This window comes from Hesperophylax consimilis, chromosome 18 (genome assembly GCF_061612785.1).
Source record: "Hesperophylax consimilis isolate HC1 chromosome 18, BYU_Hcon_1.0, whole genome shotgun sequence".
In the NCBI taxonomy this organism is placed as follows: domain Eukaryota; kingdom Metazoa; phylum Arthropoda; class Insecta; order Trichoptera; family Limnephilidae; genus Hesperophylax; species Hesperophylax consimilis.
In genome coordinates this window covers 15,753,537-15,772,032 of record NC_142853.1, presented here as the reverse complement: position 1 = coordinate 15,772,032, position 18,496 = coordinate 15,753,537, and the positions used below count along the sequence as shown (strand labels likewise).

At 34.6% G+C, this 18,496-nt stretch overlaps 1 protein-coding gene across 10 annotated transcripts in view; it reads right to left on the bottom strand.

Moving 5' to 3' along the window:
• Positions 1-286: 286 nt before the first annotated feature.
• Positions 287-18,496, bottom strand: part of LOC149415420 (uncharacterized protein CG43867) — a 766,937-nt gene continuing 748,727 nt past the window's right edge. For 8 of the 10 annotated variants that reach the window (XM_089642596.1, XM_089642599.1, XM_089642598.1 and 5 more), the window contains 9 exons: positions 15,409-15,546; positions 12,716-12,873; positions 11,923-12,100; positions 11,026-11,181; positions 10,075-10,249; positions 9,285-9,447; positions 8,824-8,953; positions 5,459-5,671; positions 287-4,062 (listed from right to left, as the gene is read on the bottom strand). In XM_089642596.1, coding sequence (XP_089498722.1) covers positions 3,562-4,062; positions 5,459-5,671; positions 8,824-8,953; positions 9,285-9,447; positions 10,075-10,249; positions 11,026-11,181; positions 11,923-12,100; positions 12,716-12,873; positions 15,409-15,546 — 1,812 coding nt within the window. In that variant the 3' untranslated portion in view covers positions 287-3,561. The remainder of the gene's footprint in view (positions 4,063-5,458; positions 5,672-8,823; positions 8,954-9,284; positions 9,448-10,074; positions 10,250-11,025; positions 11,182-11,922; positions 12,101-12,715; positions 12,874-15,408; positions 15,547-18,496) is intronic. The other 2 variants (XM_089642600.1, XM_089642602.1) reach the window with 1 other exon arrangement.

Sequence of the window (18,496 nt, the reverse complement as noted above, 5' to 3'; positions counted from 1 at the left end):
TAGACAAGTGGCTGAAGCTGAGAGCTTTCCAGGATAGAGGTGTGTGGCACGAGTAAGGGGCGGCCCTGAGCCAAACGGCGCCAGGCTCTGTATTAGGTGTTAGCTCCTTGTTGCCTTGGCAGGTCGGCACCTGGAGCGGACTGCTCCAATTGCACCTGAACAGGGCCGTCCCTGGATGACTAGTTAAACAAGTAATATGTACAGATATTAGTATTCAGATATTTATCTAAATTACACAATAATAATAAATTGACACTTATATTTTCATACGAATTTATTCATAGGTTATTGTTGTTACAATAAAAAATTAATATTGTACTATTTTGTAAATGAGATTCACAATAATTTAGTGAAAATAAATAAATCAGACAAGAAATGTACATTGGTGAAATAGCAATATAACATTATTTATAAACATTAAAAAGTTTTCAGTAATAATTAATAATTAGGGCCAAAAATTAGACCTTGAGTGCCACCTACGTATAAATATTCAGATTCAATTAGCTTCTTCTTTATTGGAAAAGTCATATTATTAGACCTCGAGTATTATCTAAATATATATATTCAGATTCAATTAGCTTATTTTTTTATTGGAAAAGTCATATTATTAGACCTCGAGTATTATCTAAATATATATGCAGATTCAATTAGCTTCTTCTTTACTTGAAAAGTCATTTCATGATTAGAATAATTTATTGAGAATTACAATTGTTGACATTTATTTTATTGCCATTTGATTTTATAAACATGTGCAGTAAAAATGTGTTCAAAAATCTATATGAAAATATTTTTATTGAATAAAAATCTATGTTGCTATTTTTTAGAGCCAAGAAAATTATTTTCAGATATAAATAAAAATATTGCAGCAAGATACATACTTTGTTGTGTGATTGTTGGCTATTTTAGTAAATCTAGGTATGGAAGTCCATTTGGTAGAGACAAACATAATAATATTTGTTATTTGGCAAGTTTTAATCCAAATTGAATAAATGTATTCCAACTGAATCCATATTTTAAAACTAATTTATAAATAAATTAGCAATAGTTCTAGGATAACAAGGCATGTTATTTAATTTAAATATAAATTATGTATTAAGACGAACAAGTGATGAATAAAAATAGCTGGTAAAAAGATAATATATATAATAAAATGATAATATATTATATGCTCTTAATATCATGGCTCAGTATCATAATAAACAAGTAGGCAACTGCATAAATCTACACAATTAATAGTTTTGTTTACAGTGTTAATTATTATTAATCTCTTTTTACACATTAAAACATCACTTTATAGGTTATGGACTAAACATTCGAAAAGGTGATGAATCCTTATTTGGACAAGTTTAAAAATAATTGGAGGAAACTTCTGTCATATATTACAAAGTCTTCCTCACATTTATAGGGGAAACATTCAATCGATAACAAAATACATATCAATGGTTAACAGCCTATTTATCGTACAATTTTACAAAAAAGGAAAAAACATATTGTTTTTGTAACCAAAATGTTATTGTCTTTTTTCTTTACGTAATTTTTTTTCTGTTGCGGAAGCAAATGGCGTTTTGGTTCCATTTTCATAAAAAGATTCATTTCAGTAAGCATATTTTCTACAATAATAGAAATTGATACCATCATCGTGAGGCGTACGTATTTAATATTTTTGAAGAGAGCAATGCACACCACTGTAAACAAAACAATAAATCTTGAACTATTTATTATTACTTTCAATTTTGTCAAAATGATAAAATTATTAGCAGTTAATAGATAATAATTTAATTTAAATCACAAAGTTACAAATAAATAGTCACAAAACACGAAGACAAAGAACGCCAAAGGTCGTGCCTCATTTTGGTCATAGATAATGTGTGTTTGAAGATATAGATGTAGATATAAGACATAGATAATGTGCTTTTGTAGATATAGATAAAAACGTAAGACATTTTTTCAAATAATTAAGCTAATCCATTTTCATAATTTCAATAATATTAAGCTCATCGGGTTTTTCTTGCTTTTATCGTGTATTCATGTTGGACAAGATGTTTTGGCAGAACATAAGAGAGGTAATTTTAGAAAAATGTCTTGGCAAAAACTGTTGGTTATGATAAATAGACAGTTAACCATCGATAAAGAATACATAGATTAACAAATTAAAATCTTCAGACAGAAGTCTGGAAAGGTTTAAATTTTAAAGTTGACCTGACGTTCCTATATCTCTACACAAGTATTACTCTTTATCCAAATCCTATTTATCATTACGGCAAAGTTGATACAATATGCACTTTATTTACTTTGGTTCCTTTTGTGATACATCTTAATAATTTACATTTCATCCCGGTTATCCCAGTTTACGTCAAAAATACATCTCACTTCCCTTACCTACAGTATTACATACATTCATTAAACGGAAACCTACTTAATTTCTAATATTTAAAGTGATATATTTTATCTGTTTATTATACATTTAAAAGAATATTAAATGTGTCAGCGACTTCCACTGAAAATAATTTAAAAGGATGAAAATAATGCCTTAAATGGAATCATAAAGATATTAAAACGGCGATAATCAATTGTAAATTAAAAAAAAAAGTTTTAATATGTAACATTTCTAAACTCAAAAGATTTTTTTTACTAAAATACAACAGTTTACTCTGTGTTTCTGTTTTAAAGAATTCATTGAGAGTTTTTTTAATTTTTCGTAAAACAACTACTACAAGAGGTACCAATATTAAATAAATTAGAAGACAATGATTTCGTGTGATGATCAGTCTTATCGTGATTGAGGCTTGTGACAATGATTCAAATAAACAATGTTATAAATAATAATAATAATGTTTATCAAATAACGTAGAAAAGAAATAAATATTTGGAGGAATGCTGAAATAAAAAAAAAATGGTTAAGGTATAGCCTACAGAGTGTAGGCTAAAAAGAGACAAGAGAGTGATAATTGCACATCCAATACATCAATTATTTATAAAACACGAAGAAGATATTATGAAGAATGTCTTTTGCACTAAATAACAGTTATTAGAAGAATTATTGCAAACATTCACTGCCATTAGAAAGTACGGATCAGTTCACAAATGTTTTGGGAGGGTGAATTAGCAGTTTGTTTATAAAAGTGATTTGCGGGTCACACTCACAGAGAGTTTAAATGGATCACTACTTGTGCTTGTTAGTTTCATCGGGCCGTCGTCACTTATATTAAATGTCATTATCACTGCAATCTACAAGTGTCCAGGTCTGCGTCGATACCAGTATAATACTCCATCAAGGTGAATAGAAGATCTATCGGTGAATTGGTTAAAAAGTGTCCTTACTTCTACATGAGGAATATTATCAGCACCACTACTTATTTCCGTTTCTATTATTATTTAAAATATTCTTTTTGAAAAATAACTTAAAATAAAATTTGTGTCGTATAATAAATTATAACAAGCGATCATTATTACGACGAAGCAATTTTACATTAGCCGCGATTTGAGAAACATGTATGTACAAAACCTCCCAAATTAGGAAAATTAGATTGGAAAGGTAGATATCTAGGATTTGGCCTTTAATCACGCAACTCCGCTGTCAAGGTGGCTGCGCTTCTTGACGTCTGTCCGGGGGGAGAGGTGGTGGTCCGGAGTGGACTTGAGGATGTCCGGCTGTCCATGGGACATGACCCGGTCCTGGCTGGAGGACTGGTGGGTCGACTGGTTGCTCTGCGAGGTGCCGAAGGTCAGCGTGGCATTGCGCTCCGACAGTGTCATGGTGTGCGAGTTGGAGTTGAGGGTGTTGGTGTTGTGCGTGGAGTGTGAGTTTAGCGTGTTGTGCGTGGTGTGTGAGTTGAGTGTGTTGTGCGTGGTGTGGTAGTGCGTGGAGGAGTTGAGGGTGTTGTGGTGCGTGGAGTGTGGAAGTGTGGAGGGTGAGGAGTGTGGCAGGGTGGAGGGGCCGGGACGAGAGCGTAGGGAGCGGTGTGAGCCGTTACGTGTGAGGGAGTTCATCTGTGGTGTGCCGGGGCCCACTCGAGACAATGCATTCTTGTAGTCCGCTATCAGGTGGGTGAGTTCTGCCATCTGAAATATTTCAATTTCTCTTTCACACATTACAGATTATTTTACAAAGAATAAGAAAAGATTTTTGAAAGACATGCACATAAAAAAAGTTGTTCACTCTGTCTGTAGGTGGTATGGTAGGTGTTCCATCAGCAGTCAGACGGATCGAGTTAGAAACTCGGATTTATTTATTTAACATTTTGTTTCCAATTTTCAAAACTAATAATAAGTTTGTGGGTGTCTTTTTGGGAAGCTGGAGTTGAGTGACAATTCACCGTTAATAATTCTTATAAATATTTGATCGGGCCACACTTTAAAACCTCAAATTAGCATAGTGTAAAAATAGTGGTATAAAAATACATCTACTCTCTACTTGCATAGTGTCGGTTAAGAGTTAACAGAAATTTGGACTGGGACCATTAAGGGTAGAACAGGTTTATCTTTTATACGTTACAAGCAAACAGACCTTCTACGCACAAGAAATGATGGCATACGTGACAAGTCAGTTTCGTGAGTACGGGTGTGTCTAGTGACTATGGAGAGAGGAGCGGGCAGCCGGCCAATGGCAAGCCAGTCAAAATCAGTCGAGTGGTCGGAGGTAAAACTCAGGGAGTGTGCTCACTGAGCAATGTCGTGTATAGACATGTTCGGGATTTGGTTTAACATTGTAGTTAAACAAGGCAGAGTTACTTTAGTCATGTGATAAGTTTCTGACCACCAGCCTTTGTATTCAGACCATATCTGATATCATAACAGAGACGACCTGTTGCTCCCTTAAACCAGTGATCGCAGATGACGCTGACCTCCTAGGAAGCCGTAACACTGCCACAACAGTAACGTACATAGATTATCTTGATGATAAGGCCCGTCAAATCACAGCTAAGGTTAGATATGATTGACCAGGTTATATGTTATTTGTTAAATACAACCCTCTGACTATGTAATACTTGTTTTATTTCTTGGGGTAATAATATTACACACAATACAGTCAAAACCCACAGACACTGAGATAATCTGCTTCACGCGGCCACTGAGGGAATGCTGGAAGCCCACACCTATTTATGGTAGGTATTGGGTTAAATAAAGATAAATAGTACAGCTATCAAATCAATTACACTTAATGGAAATAAATACACTTTAGAATAGAAAATATTACAATGACAAAAAGCGGCCATTTTGTCATGCGACACTTCCTTTTAATTTAATTTGTACAAAATGAGACATTGACTTTTAATACTTATTTTCAAATGTGATTTTTGATGGAAGAAAGATGAATTTCCAACCAACCCTTGAATGTATAGGGCTGATATATTTAGCCTCTATGGAACTCATATCATAACTTTTTTCTCTCGGTATTTTGTTGATTGCTGCCTTTGCTTTTATACCCCATAACTATTGATGTTCATGAATGACTGACCTTAGGCTTATTCAGGCTAATGATCATTTTCTCTATGCCCATGGTGCCATCTTCTCCATTGATGACCATCATAAGGTCATCCTGGACGCCGCCAAATAGACCGATGCAGGCGTGTGCGTAGCGGGCAATCACTCCCATGGACGCCAGCTCCAAGATGGTCACTCCATCCTCAGACACCGCCAGCCACACCATGGACAGGTCGGGTTGTTTTATCTGTGGAAATGGAAACATTAGAGCCAAATTTATAAATAGTCCAATGGATGGAAATAACGCCGACATTGAAAGCACTGTATAATGATCATAATTCACCCGCCATAACACAGGGTCATCCCTAGCATGGAGGGTGAAATATCACAAAAAACCAAATGTACTCTCTAAATCATGTATCAATAAAATAAAAGTCTAGTCCAATGGATGGAAATAATGCCGACATTGCAAGCACCATGTAATGATCCTAGTAATAGTACAGTAGCTACTTACTGGCCACCTGACACCCGCTATTAACTAGTCCAATGGATGGAAATAATGCCGACATTGCAAGCACCATATAACGATCCTAGTAATAGTACAGTAGCTACTTACTGGCCCCCTGACACCCGCTATTAACTAGTCCAATGGATGGAAATAATGCCGACATTGCAAGCACCACATAACGATCCTAGTAATAGGTAAGTTTTTAGATTCTCACGGCCAAAAGCATTTTTGTTGTTTGTTTTTGGGGTGTTATGCCGTGTTGCGCTAACTCCTTCTTTAGGCTAAAGAAGGAGTTAGCGCAACACGGCATAACACCCCAAAAACAAACAACAAAAAAGATCCTAGTAATAGTACAGTAGCTACTTACTGGCCACCTGACACCCGCTATTAACTAGTCCAATGGATGGAAATAATGCCGACATTGCAAGCACCATGTAATGATCCTAGTAATAGTACAGTAGCTACTTACTGGCCACCTGACACCCGCTATTAACTAGTCCAATGGATGGAAATAATGCCGACATTGCAAGCACCATATAACGATCCTAGTAATAGTACAGTAGCTACTTACTGGCCACCTGACACCCGCTATTAACTAGTCCAATGGATGGAAATAATGCCGACATTGCAAGCACCATATAACGATCCTAGTAATAGTACAGTAGCTACTTACTGGCCCCCTGACACCCGCTATTAACTAGTCCAATGGATGGAAATAATGCCAACATTGCAAGCACCATGTAATGATCCTAGTAATAGTACAGTAGCTACTTACTGGCCACCTGACACCCGCTATTAACTAGTCCAATGGATGGAAATAATGCCGACATTGCAAGCACCATGTAATGATCCTAGTAATAGTACAGTAGCTACTTACTGGCCACCTGACACCCGCTATTAACTAGTCCAATGGATGGAAATAATGCCGACATTGCAAGCACCATATAACGATCCTAGTAATAGTACAGTAGCTACTTACTGGCCACCTGACACCCGCTATTAACTAGTCCAATGGATGGAAATAATGCCGACATTGCAAGCACCATGTAATGATCCTAGTAATAGTACAGTAGCTACTTACTGGCCACCCGCTGGACACCCGCTGGACACCCGCTATTAACTAGTCATTTTATATAGATGTTACCTGTGACGGGTAAAAACATGCTTTTTTTTAAAAAACAGCACTATCTGTTGGACGTAAAAGCAACACGCTCTATTTTTCTCTATCTGCATAGACAGACATAGACACAGCAACGCGTGGCGGGGTACGGCTAAGTTCATAATAATAAAAAAGTGTCTAATAAAACATAAATTTTACAACTACTTTTAATCAATGGTGAGTCAATTCATCTACTAAACACGCATAATAATATACAATCTCTTTTACATATATAATGTAATGAAAATAGCCATTCTTTATTTATAGGTTTTCTTAAAAACAATTATTTTTAGACATCCTTGAGTGTGTATTTTACACTGTATTCTGTGGAACATGTAAAAATAGTATACACCGTAAATTATATTTTATAATTATGTAAGCTGCATAATTGACGTCAGCAGGGGATGGCAGCCGCACGCCCCCCTGCCCCCCAAAAAGACAAATCGATGAAAAAAAAAATTTTGCGAAAAAAAAAAGGTTTATGACTGGCGCCAAAACTACAAATATATAATTTTTTTATAATAAATGTTACAAGTATAGTGCCAGATACAGTTAGTCTCAGTTAGGGTAGACTTCCGCCTAGGCCTGAGAGGCCCCGGCCTAGGGCCCCACCTCCAACCTCGTGGATGGAGGGAGGGCCCCGGCCAGGGACAGATATGTTAATATTATATCCAAACAGGAGGCCCCGATAGGAATTAAGTTCCTTGAGGTATAACACATCGTCGTTGGGGATGCTGTGAAAATGGTACACATCAAGGACATAGAACTTGGAAAATAATATATCAAATTTTCCTTAGGACTCCAACTTTGGAGAGGGCCCCGGGAGATGCCAAAATGACAATGTTGAAATTTTTGCTTGTGCAATGATGGAGAACTTAGCCATCAGTGCTTTGAACTCAAGATGGCCTGGGTGAGAATCACGCATTGTCCACTCGGCTACTAGCCGATTAAACTGATGTGCTTAAAAGGTTACCATTTTAAATTCATTCATCCATTTTCAGAAAATAAAATTTTTGTGTGGATACTAATTCACCGAAAAATAAAAATCGAAAGCATTTATTGATTGTTGATTATTGATTGACCTAGAAAATATTTTGGTGCTAATCCATATATATATTATGTTTGTGAATGTGTTATTCACATTTCACTCCCTTCACCCATACTACACAGGCAACTACCCCAATTGGGGACACCAAAGCAAAAATTTCATCTGTGGTGCTTCTCCAGGTCTTTGTGAGACTTACAACTAATTTTTCATTTCCTTCGTTACTACTCCAGTTGTGGATGCCTAGTTTTTCATATCTCTGTAGGTAATTAGCTGCACATAATTTTTTTTTTATTTGACCTTTCTAAATTAAAAAAAAATTTGCAATTCTTTCAAGGTCTTTTTTTTAAAATATCTTTGTAGATTATCATCTAATCTACACATAAAAAAAAATCCATAAAATTTTTATATGACCTTTTCAAATGCAAAATATATTTTCATACAGTAATACACAAATTCAAAGTGATAATAGCGGTGTTCAGAATTTTCGAAAATTATTTGAAACTTACGCTTACAATATCTCAAAATCACGATTAGGTGTCATAGAACGTCATAGGACTTCCATCCCAATTATAAGTATTTCCCATCTGATGAGGACAACCAAATTCTTCAATTCAAAGAAAATCTTAAAAATAAGTTAAAATTGACTTGTCATTTAAAAGAGCTCAATTGTAATTGTATCCTCACCCTTGCTTGGAAAAGCGTTGCACCAAAGAAGGGCCATTTCCTGGTGCAGTTCAGGTAAATCCTAACACAATCCAAAGCTGTACGGCCCCTCAATGCCAGCCACTTGATTCTCAGTTTATCTTCAACATCCCTGAAAAAAAAGTAGAAAATAAAAATAACTTGCTTAACTAAACAATATAATAGTGAAATACTGGCTTCAGAGAAATGTAAATAGGCAGGAAATGTAGATAATCGCTTTCAATTTTTTAATGTAAATATGTAAAAATAATTCAGGTCATAAATAATGTGCGTAAGTGGAGAACATAGGGTAGAAACAAAAGACTGCTTCATAGCGTTGTCTGAAATGTAGCAATTGCTACTAACAATGCTAGCGAATTACTAATAAATCATGCCCTTCTTGCGCATGGCAAAGAGACGTACGTCTGCACACCTTATTTTGTATGTGGTCTAGCTATAATTACCTCAGTTGTTCAATGGACATCCCAGTCCTGTAGCGATACGGGTAGAATCTGTCCACCAGAGCCACAGCCTTGTCCGGTTGGCAGTCTCCCATCTCCAGTTGCGCCATGAGGGCGCCCAACTCTGTGCTCAGTTCTCGAGTCACTGGGAAGCGTCCAGCAACAACTGTAAACATATTCAGGGGTGCCAATAGTTACCCTAATAATCAACATTACAAGATTTTGTCCAAGCTAAAAAGAACTATATATTAGGGCTGACACCACTGGACAGGAAATACCTTTATCATCAAACCACCATAATAATTATTTTAACGTAAAATAAGACTGATCTACACTAACTCATCATCGAGGTTAGTCACACCTTGGGTTGTTTCTATTTAATTAAATTATCGAGTCTCATGCTGTATTGTTATACAATAAATTACATTTTACAAGTAAGATTAGAATCATCAGTTTGTTTATACATATATTTAATCCATGTGTTCACACTACATATGTACTTACAAACTAACTATATTCCATTGGTCACCATGAAAGAGGCAGCTGCCTAGTATGGTGATTCATGTATCTATTCTCTATAATGTCCTAATTAAATACCATGTATTTCATAAATAAATTTTTAAAAGAATACTGCTGTCTTCAATTAAGGTTCTAGTAGCCCAATGAAATTGATTATTGAAATTATTTTTTCATAAAATAATTTAGATTTTTGAAAATGTTTGATCAATCTCACCTGAAATAAGAAAAAAATGACCTTACTTTAAACACACAGTCATACAAATAAGTGGCTAACCTTGCTGGTTGACTTGGTAGCACAGCAGCAGTCTCTCTCGGTCCGTCTCACTGCGGGCCGCATGCCGGAAGTAGAGGCGGTTGCGGTAGCTCAGCCGGATGACTCGCGAGTTCTCAAATTTACCTGAGCCCTTTTCACGCAGTGCCGTCTCCCACTTTGATATCACATCGCACAACTGCAAATAAAAACAAACATCAAGCGTAAATGTCTCTCATCAAAAATCTAGCACACCACAGCGACAAGTTACGATTTTGCAAATTTATTAAAAAGCATATTTAATTTTATTTTATAAGTTTAGGCACAAATATAAAAGTGTTTTCCAACCAGAGTCAAAAAACATAATTTGACACATTCAATGGACATGCCAAGGGACATACTTGACTTACTTTAACCAGTGGATTCTTGACATTATTTGGAGTAAAAAATGTAAATTTTGGTCTCCGGTGACTTTTTTTTTTCTAGAATTATAAAAAGACTAACAAAATATTGCCCCGTTAAGTCAAAGGCCAAGCTGTGATCTATTTACAGCATTTAATTAAAGCATCTATGATATTCTCAGGGGATCAAATTATGTATTCAAAACAAAAAATGCATGATTATGGATTATTAATTATTACATCGCCCTATTAAATGTCAAACTCAATCTCAGAGAGCAAAAATTTACAAATTTGAGAAGGAATTTTGATATTTGAACAATTATATAATATGTTTGAACAATTTCCTCAAGTAAGTAAGGAAAAAATTAACGTTCTTCAGGCACACAGACGGGTCCACAACACACTTCCATTGGTTAATCTCTTCAGTGCTACTACCTTAAGCGGCTGATCTCAAATATAACCCCGAAAGAGTTTAAAAATAATAAAGATTTTAAATATGGTGATCAAGTTTTAGAGAAGAGACGACATCTGTTAATGAGATTGGAAACTGGACATCTGGAATGGAGGTGGTTACCTTTTTATCGGGTTTAATGTGATGTTCCAAGTCTTTCTCTATGGGGTCATCACTGAAGAGGGTGAAGCCAGAGACGGCTGGTTCCCGACAACACAGCTCGGAGCTCAGTGTGGACAGAAACTCCTCCACAGTTGTTGACCCATCAAAACTGACAACCTGCAAAAAGGAAATTCATTTCACATACTCACATGTATACAATACACAGTATAACCAACGAATAATTTATTATGTAAATCATATAAGGGGATGCCTGATCGAGACGTGGCACCAAAAAGTTAACCAAATACTTGAATCGTATATGTCAAGAGAATGTATGAATGTTTAGGAAGCAAGGAGTGTGTAAACAGAATTGTGTGGCAGTCTATTCTCTCTCGCTCTCTCACTTATACAAGCGGAGAAATTGTATGATGGATATAAGTACAGTAGTTTATTTTCTATCCCACAGAATATACGGTTTTCCCACAAGTGTTTGTAAGTGGGTCTATGGCAGCCCCAATTGGGGTATGTTGTGAGGCTGAAGGTAGTGAGGAGGCGAAGGAGATGGGGTAGAGGAATGTGGGGAAGTATCTGGCTATTAAGATCTGGTCACAAACATGACTAAAGCCATTTCAAGCAATGCTTAGATTCTGAATAGTGGTATTTCACCAGGGCGATACTGAAAGAATTTACTACTTTGCTCATTTGAATTAACATTAGATCTTAAAGGGCATTTTGTCCCAACAATTTGAAATACAGGCTACCTATGGGCTCGCACCACCTCAACTCCCAATTGGAGATGGGACACCTTAACAATTCACCTCATTTCAGTATTTGAGTATCTAATAAAATCTCAGTATGAGCCTCAATACGGCCCTGCGCAGAGCACAAACAGAGGAAGAAGGGTAATGCAGTTAGTACCTGGTAGGTATTGTTGAGCATGTGGACTGGAATGGCATGGGGCAGGCTGTGGTGGTAGGGGTTCTTCAGCAGGATGGACAGGACCTCCATGCGCGAGGGTTTGTCTTCCCGTCCGCCATTTCTAATGGTCCTCTCCAGAGCCCTCTCGCAGTACGCAGCGTATTTTCCGCATTCAGTCCTGAAAATAACAATTATTATTTATGTTGACTTTGCAAAGGAGGAGTTGAGGAAAACCTCAAGGACTATGACATCTTTGGAGATGTCGTGTGGAGGTTTATTTTTAAGGAAAGTTAAAATATGAGCAAAATACATATGATTACAGTTAAGTGACAGTTCAGTTTATCTTACACAATAACTGGAGAACCGTCTCATAGACAAGAAATTGAATTCCTTCTCATTATTCAAAGACTTTCCTTAAATAGTTGAACTGACCAAACAATCAATCTATATTACTTAAGTACAATCTATAAGCCTTTATCGATCTTTGATCTACATAACACGTATGTATTAGATTATATTAGATAAATATCAATATTTTTTTGTTATTCAAAAACTATTCATACCAAATACCAAACAATTGATCTATAATCTGTCTAAAATCGATTACATAATCATTATTCCATCCGAAAAAATTCTGAGAATTGGATGTTTTTGGTTCAAGGTCCGATAGGCTAGGTCAGAGTGCCTTAACAAAGCGATAGGTTCAATAAACAGTTTACAAAAAAGGATAGGAAAAGAAAAATAGAATTGTATTAAAATGAGAAAGATACATTATATATTTATATACACTTACTTAGAGTCTGAGTTTCTGGACAAGTGCAGTTTGAGATACCACAGTAACCTGTTGTTTCTGGGCACAAAGAGGCTGACGGCCAGAGCCAGCAGCTGCCAACCCTGGACGAAGCTATAGGTTGGCGGGTTGCTCTTGCAGTCCACGGACAGGAGAGGAGCCTATCAGGGTTGCCACAAGAACAAAGTACAGGTTATAAATAATACAATATTAGATATTTCAAAACAATGTGATCTTAGACAGGAAATGACACAAACATTTCCAGTGTTGTGGAAAACCCTTATTTTTATTGAAACTGAATTCAATTTTTTCCCAAATTTATTTATTGATGTAGTAAAAATAGCATAACGTTTTTTTGTATGTATTTAATACAAATTAATTTTTTTATGTAATTTTTTTTTATTATTTTTAAATAATTATCTTAAGATGGCAACGCATTCTACTACTTCTAAATTGTGGGAATGGGTTAAAATAGATCCCAACTTATGGAAGTCCAACTTACAGGCGTTAGTCTGTCAGCAGAACCACAGACCCCTTCTTTGGTAATACTGAGTTTTACACCACCATTTTTGTGAAATATTACTTCCAGGGCGACAAGCGTAGTTTGTACGCCAAAGTGACAAATATGTGAAATGAGTAAAATGATTATAAAATTAGCTCACGACTTCATTGCCAATATAAATATTTAATTGTTGATTAAATAATATATAACAAACATTTTCGAAAAAATTTCTTCAATAAAAAGATAATATTAAAAAGGGTCTAAAATAAAAAAACTCAAAATTAATAACAATTTATTTTATGTTGTCATCATGCTCGAATAAACCCAAACTCATTTTAGCCAATTTCTGAATAATTTCTTACAGCCAATTTGTTAAAATGATTATGTGCGGGACAAATACAACAGCTCCAAGGACAAATAATACTGGTTACCTCAAAATAAACTGCTTCAAAAACTTTAGTTAATGCATAAAAAAAAACATAGAAATGTTTCTTACCGAGGTGTAACAAACGGAGATATTTCTTGTGATGGTTTAAAATACAGACATATAAAATAATACTAATACATAATTCCGTGGTAAATATCTGTTTTATACTTATTCAAGCTGTATTTTTACTGCGGTAGATTCTACAAGCTAGTATGTATTATTATTATTGAGATTTTTTTTAAATATAGGATATAAAGTAATTAATGCTGGTGCTGATTTAATATAGTAAGTAGAGGTAGATATGAATGAAAAGCGTACCTTTTGAATAACAATAATTATATACTGACACAATAAATAAATAATTACATGTAAGTTATATTTCGTGTTCTTAAGAAAAAAAAAATAAGCTAAAGAGAATACTCTTTACATAGGTAGGTAAATCGTTTTCTTTTCGACATCATTTGTAAAGCCATTTTTCTGATCAAGATCTGTCAATCTTCACAACATTAGCATTATTCTAGGTGGCCATCATCCGGGCCAGAGAGATCATGTAACATGTGTTACTCAAACATAAATATATTTATAATAAATAATATGTATGGTTAAAAATGTTAAACAAACCTTGTGAAAAAATGCATCTCAAATTAATTTAGTTCAGTTAAAAAAATATTCAATACCAACCTCTTCTATTGCAAGCATAAATAAATGAATTTAGTCCATAGATTCCTGCAGAAGAGTGAACAAATATACGATTGATTCATAACTTTTGATTTCAAAAGTAAATATAAAAACATTTAATTGGAATGCTTTGCTAAAAAAAACACTGATCAGAAGGTCTTTGAATCCCAAAAGCAAAAGGGCAGCCCAAATTTCCTCGCACAAATAAAAATTAACCACATTATCACAGGAAAGCGATACTGCAGTAGCTGCTAATATCTTTAAGCTCACTTTATGGTAAACTATTTTCTACATAAATTTACCTGGGAACAGTGGTTTAATGAAGATTATATTGCTAATAGATTAAAATTCACAATCCATTTTCAAGTTTTTGAACTGCAGTGTCGCTTTTCTACGATGATAAATTACAAGTAAATGAGTGCTTATGGGATTCGGGCTTTACGGTACTGAATGTAATGTATCCAGGAATAATATTTGTCAATGGTGATGAAATATGACAGGTGTGGGGATCAGTGGTGTAGCGACAAACACACAGGGCCCAAGCACAGCAGGGCCCCCTACAATTTCCGACCCCTTTATGTATGAAATGTTTTAATAAATATATTGAGGGGGTCGATAGCCCGGCGGGTAGGACACTCAACTAGCAGTCAGAAGGGCCGAGCTTACTACTCAAAGCGGGAAATCTCAACTCCCCTTTCTATTTTTTAAAATTTTATTTTATACAAGGAATGTTCAATGACTTGAAATTTGTAATAGTCTTTTCTGAACTTTTGCTTAAAAAATGAAGAAGGCCACCTTTTGTGAAAAAAGTGTTAATGGTTAATTTTAAAATAAATTAAATTTTAAATTTATAAATATGGCAATTTTACAAAATAGTTTTTGTAGCCAAATTGGGATGGAATCCGCCAAAGTATTTTTCTTTTCTGGATGTTTTGTCAATGGTTTGTTTCGACGATAAATAAAAAAAAGTTCTGGTGGTCGCTATGCCACTACTGTGAGAGATATGTGATGACTGTGAGATGGGATGAGATGGTGCGATGGTAAGATGGCGAGATGATATCCGAGTGGTCTGCTAGGATGATCACCTACCTGGATGGACAGAGGAGAGCTGCCGTTATTGTGAGCCCCTCCCGAGCCCCCATTATTGGAAATGACTCCAGAGCCGCTGTTAGCCGACGATCCCGTGTCGCAAGTGAATAGCGATTGCGTTGCGCACAAAAGTAGTTGCTGCAAATGAAATGTTGGTGTTCCACACAAACCCAAGGAATGTTCTATATTTTTAATCCTAAGGTGACCAGTTGTTCAATCAGTCCCAATATTTAGATACACATATAATATATTAAATAGATACAGAATAAAAACAGTTTTAAATTAAGGAAGAAGGAAAATAAGTTCTGCTGGTAAAATCTGTTAAGTGACGCAGGATTTATTCTCTAGGATGATATTAAATATTGGTACAATATGAATAATCATTTGTGTTAGAAAAACAAATTAATTGCTGATACTGGGCTTTTAATGCTGGATAACACGATATCCAGACAACTGCTATAATCACCAATAACCAAAGCGGAAAGAAATTACTTGACCTCACCTGGCGCCATCTGATTTAGTTATTTAGTCACTTTGCTTGCAATAAGTCAAATAATTAATATGTATTGGATGAACATGATATGGGAAAAATCTGGCATTAAAATTCTGGTTGCGCCAGGTAACCAACCAGTGATTATTAATATTGTTGCAATATTTAATACTTTATTAATAAAAATGTTAGATTAGTTCTTTTTTTAATAACAGATATTGTATGAGATAAGAGAGAAATGTAATGTTTTATTATCATTTGTTAGATAAGAGAATGTATTAAAAATTGTGTAGCATATTTTTCAAAACTGGATTACACAAATTATAATGTTATTGCGACATGGCAATGATAACAAACAAAATATCAATCATAATGTAATGTTTCATTATCATTTATTAGATAAGAGAATGTATTAAAAATTGTGGTAATTTATTTGAAAACCATATTTTTCAAAACTGGATCACATAAATCATAATGTTATTCCGACATGGCAATGATAACAAACAAAGTATCAATCATATAATCATGTAAAGAGTTTTTTTTTATTTTCTCAATCTTTTATTTTAATTATCTCAATCCTCAATATTTTACCTATCACACTAGAAAGCAGGGAAAATGATTTTTATAATTAAGAAATAATTTTGAACAGCAATATATTGCTCTTTATTGTTATTTTGGCGTTTGGCACCTTAGTCACATTTTTTGATTTTTAATCAAAAGATGGAAATTGTACAATATGAAAATAAGACTTTCAAAGCAGACTAAAGTCGATCTAGATGAGAGTTGACTGAAAAAGATTCAAGTGGTCATAAATTTGGAAAGAAGAAAAAAAAAATTGCACAAATAGTAATAATAAATTACCTTGCACACTTGTTTAATTACATTACTTAGAAAACAACAGGGCTTATTTATTAAGTCAAAAGCAAGTTTACATGCTTGAATTTCAAAATGAAAAAGGATAAAAAAAAAACAATTATGCGACACTGCAAAATTTTTTACGTGAATAGATGAAAAGGAGAAATAGAAAATGAAAACTGAAGAAGGAAGCAGAATCTGTTAGGTTGTTACAAAAGGTTTACTTATTAATCAATTTCAAATATTCTGACATGATGATAAGAGTCACAATATAAGAAGAAGCAGAACGAATAAATAGGATTTAAAAACAAAAATAACACCTGGTCACCTGCATTATATTATATTGTTCATCACATATATACATAATATAGAGAGAAGTGACCATTACCAATAAAATATTAGGTACGATTTTTTTATGTTTATATAACACCTCACAGGAGATCCCCGGCCGTAGTAGCATAGATTCAGGGAATTAACTCAAAACGTTGTTACTAAATGCAAGAATTAGATGAAAATATGATCAAATGAATTATAATTAAAAATACTAAATTCATCAATATCTGGAAAATGCTCTACCAATTTGCTTTTTTATAATTTATCTCCCATTAATGACAAATATATACAATTTGATAAGAAGTTATTTAACGATGGAGAAATTTTGCATTTCAGTGATGACCGAGAGGAACTAAAGTTTCACAGAAATTCAAAAGCAATATTGTCATCAAGTGGCCAATCAGCGCCATTTTGTTTTTTTTTTTACATTAGAAAGGTCTCCCTAAGGGTAATTTGTCCGGTTTTGGGAACAAACAGCTATTACCCGTAGAGTCAATTTGTTCACTTTTCGGAACATCTCATTTGGGGGAGTCGCTATATGCACAGCGACTAGTCGACAGGGAGCGTGGCCAACATATCCGAGCATACCCGAGGTGTGAAACGAAACGTCAGAAATGGCGTTGTAATAGTATAATGTAAACAAACCTTTTTAGAACTACGCTAGGTTTGTGTAACATGGTTTGTGATTCAAAAGAAAGTGTCCCCTTAATACCGCCTGCTCGCGTCAAGGCAAGAAAAACATCCCAGTTTTCAATTAGTTTAGCGGCTACGCTAGGTTTGTGTAACATGGTTTGTGATTCAAAAGAAAGTGTCCCTTTTATACCTATACTTCACTTCGGGTATGCTCGGATATGTTGGCCACGCCCCATGTCGATTAGTCGCTGTGCATATAGCGACTCCCCTCATTTGGTCTCATAGAAATTGTTGACTTACCATCATTGTTAGAAATATGAACTAAACGGTGTTAGAAAGAGAAAGTACCAAGCTTTATATTCGTTAGAAGTTAACCACAGAATAATTAAAATGAACACCTCTTTGAAATCAATGGTACCGACCACAATTTCAGAAAAATTTATGAATTATTGTGAATTTTTTATTTGAAATGGTAAAAAAGTAAGGTGGCCGTAATGTTTATAATGAATTTATGTAATATTTTTTTTTTATCAGAAATATTAGTTCAGTCTTTAGACGAAAAAACGTAAGGTGAACCATTTTTAAAACTTTTGTATTGATGACGAATTTTGTAATTTATAAAATTATATGTTTATTTCTAATAATTAAATTTGAACATTCAAAAACAGATTTAGTTTTATGATACGTTAGAAATATTCCATTTATTTGGATTTTATTGAGAAGCGGAAATACAGTCAAAATATCAGCTGACAGTTTTGCTTTTCTGCGGATATATGT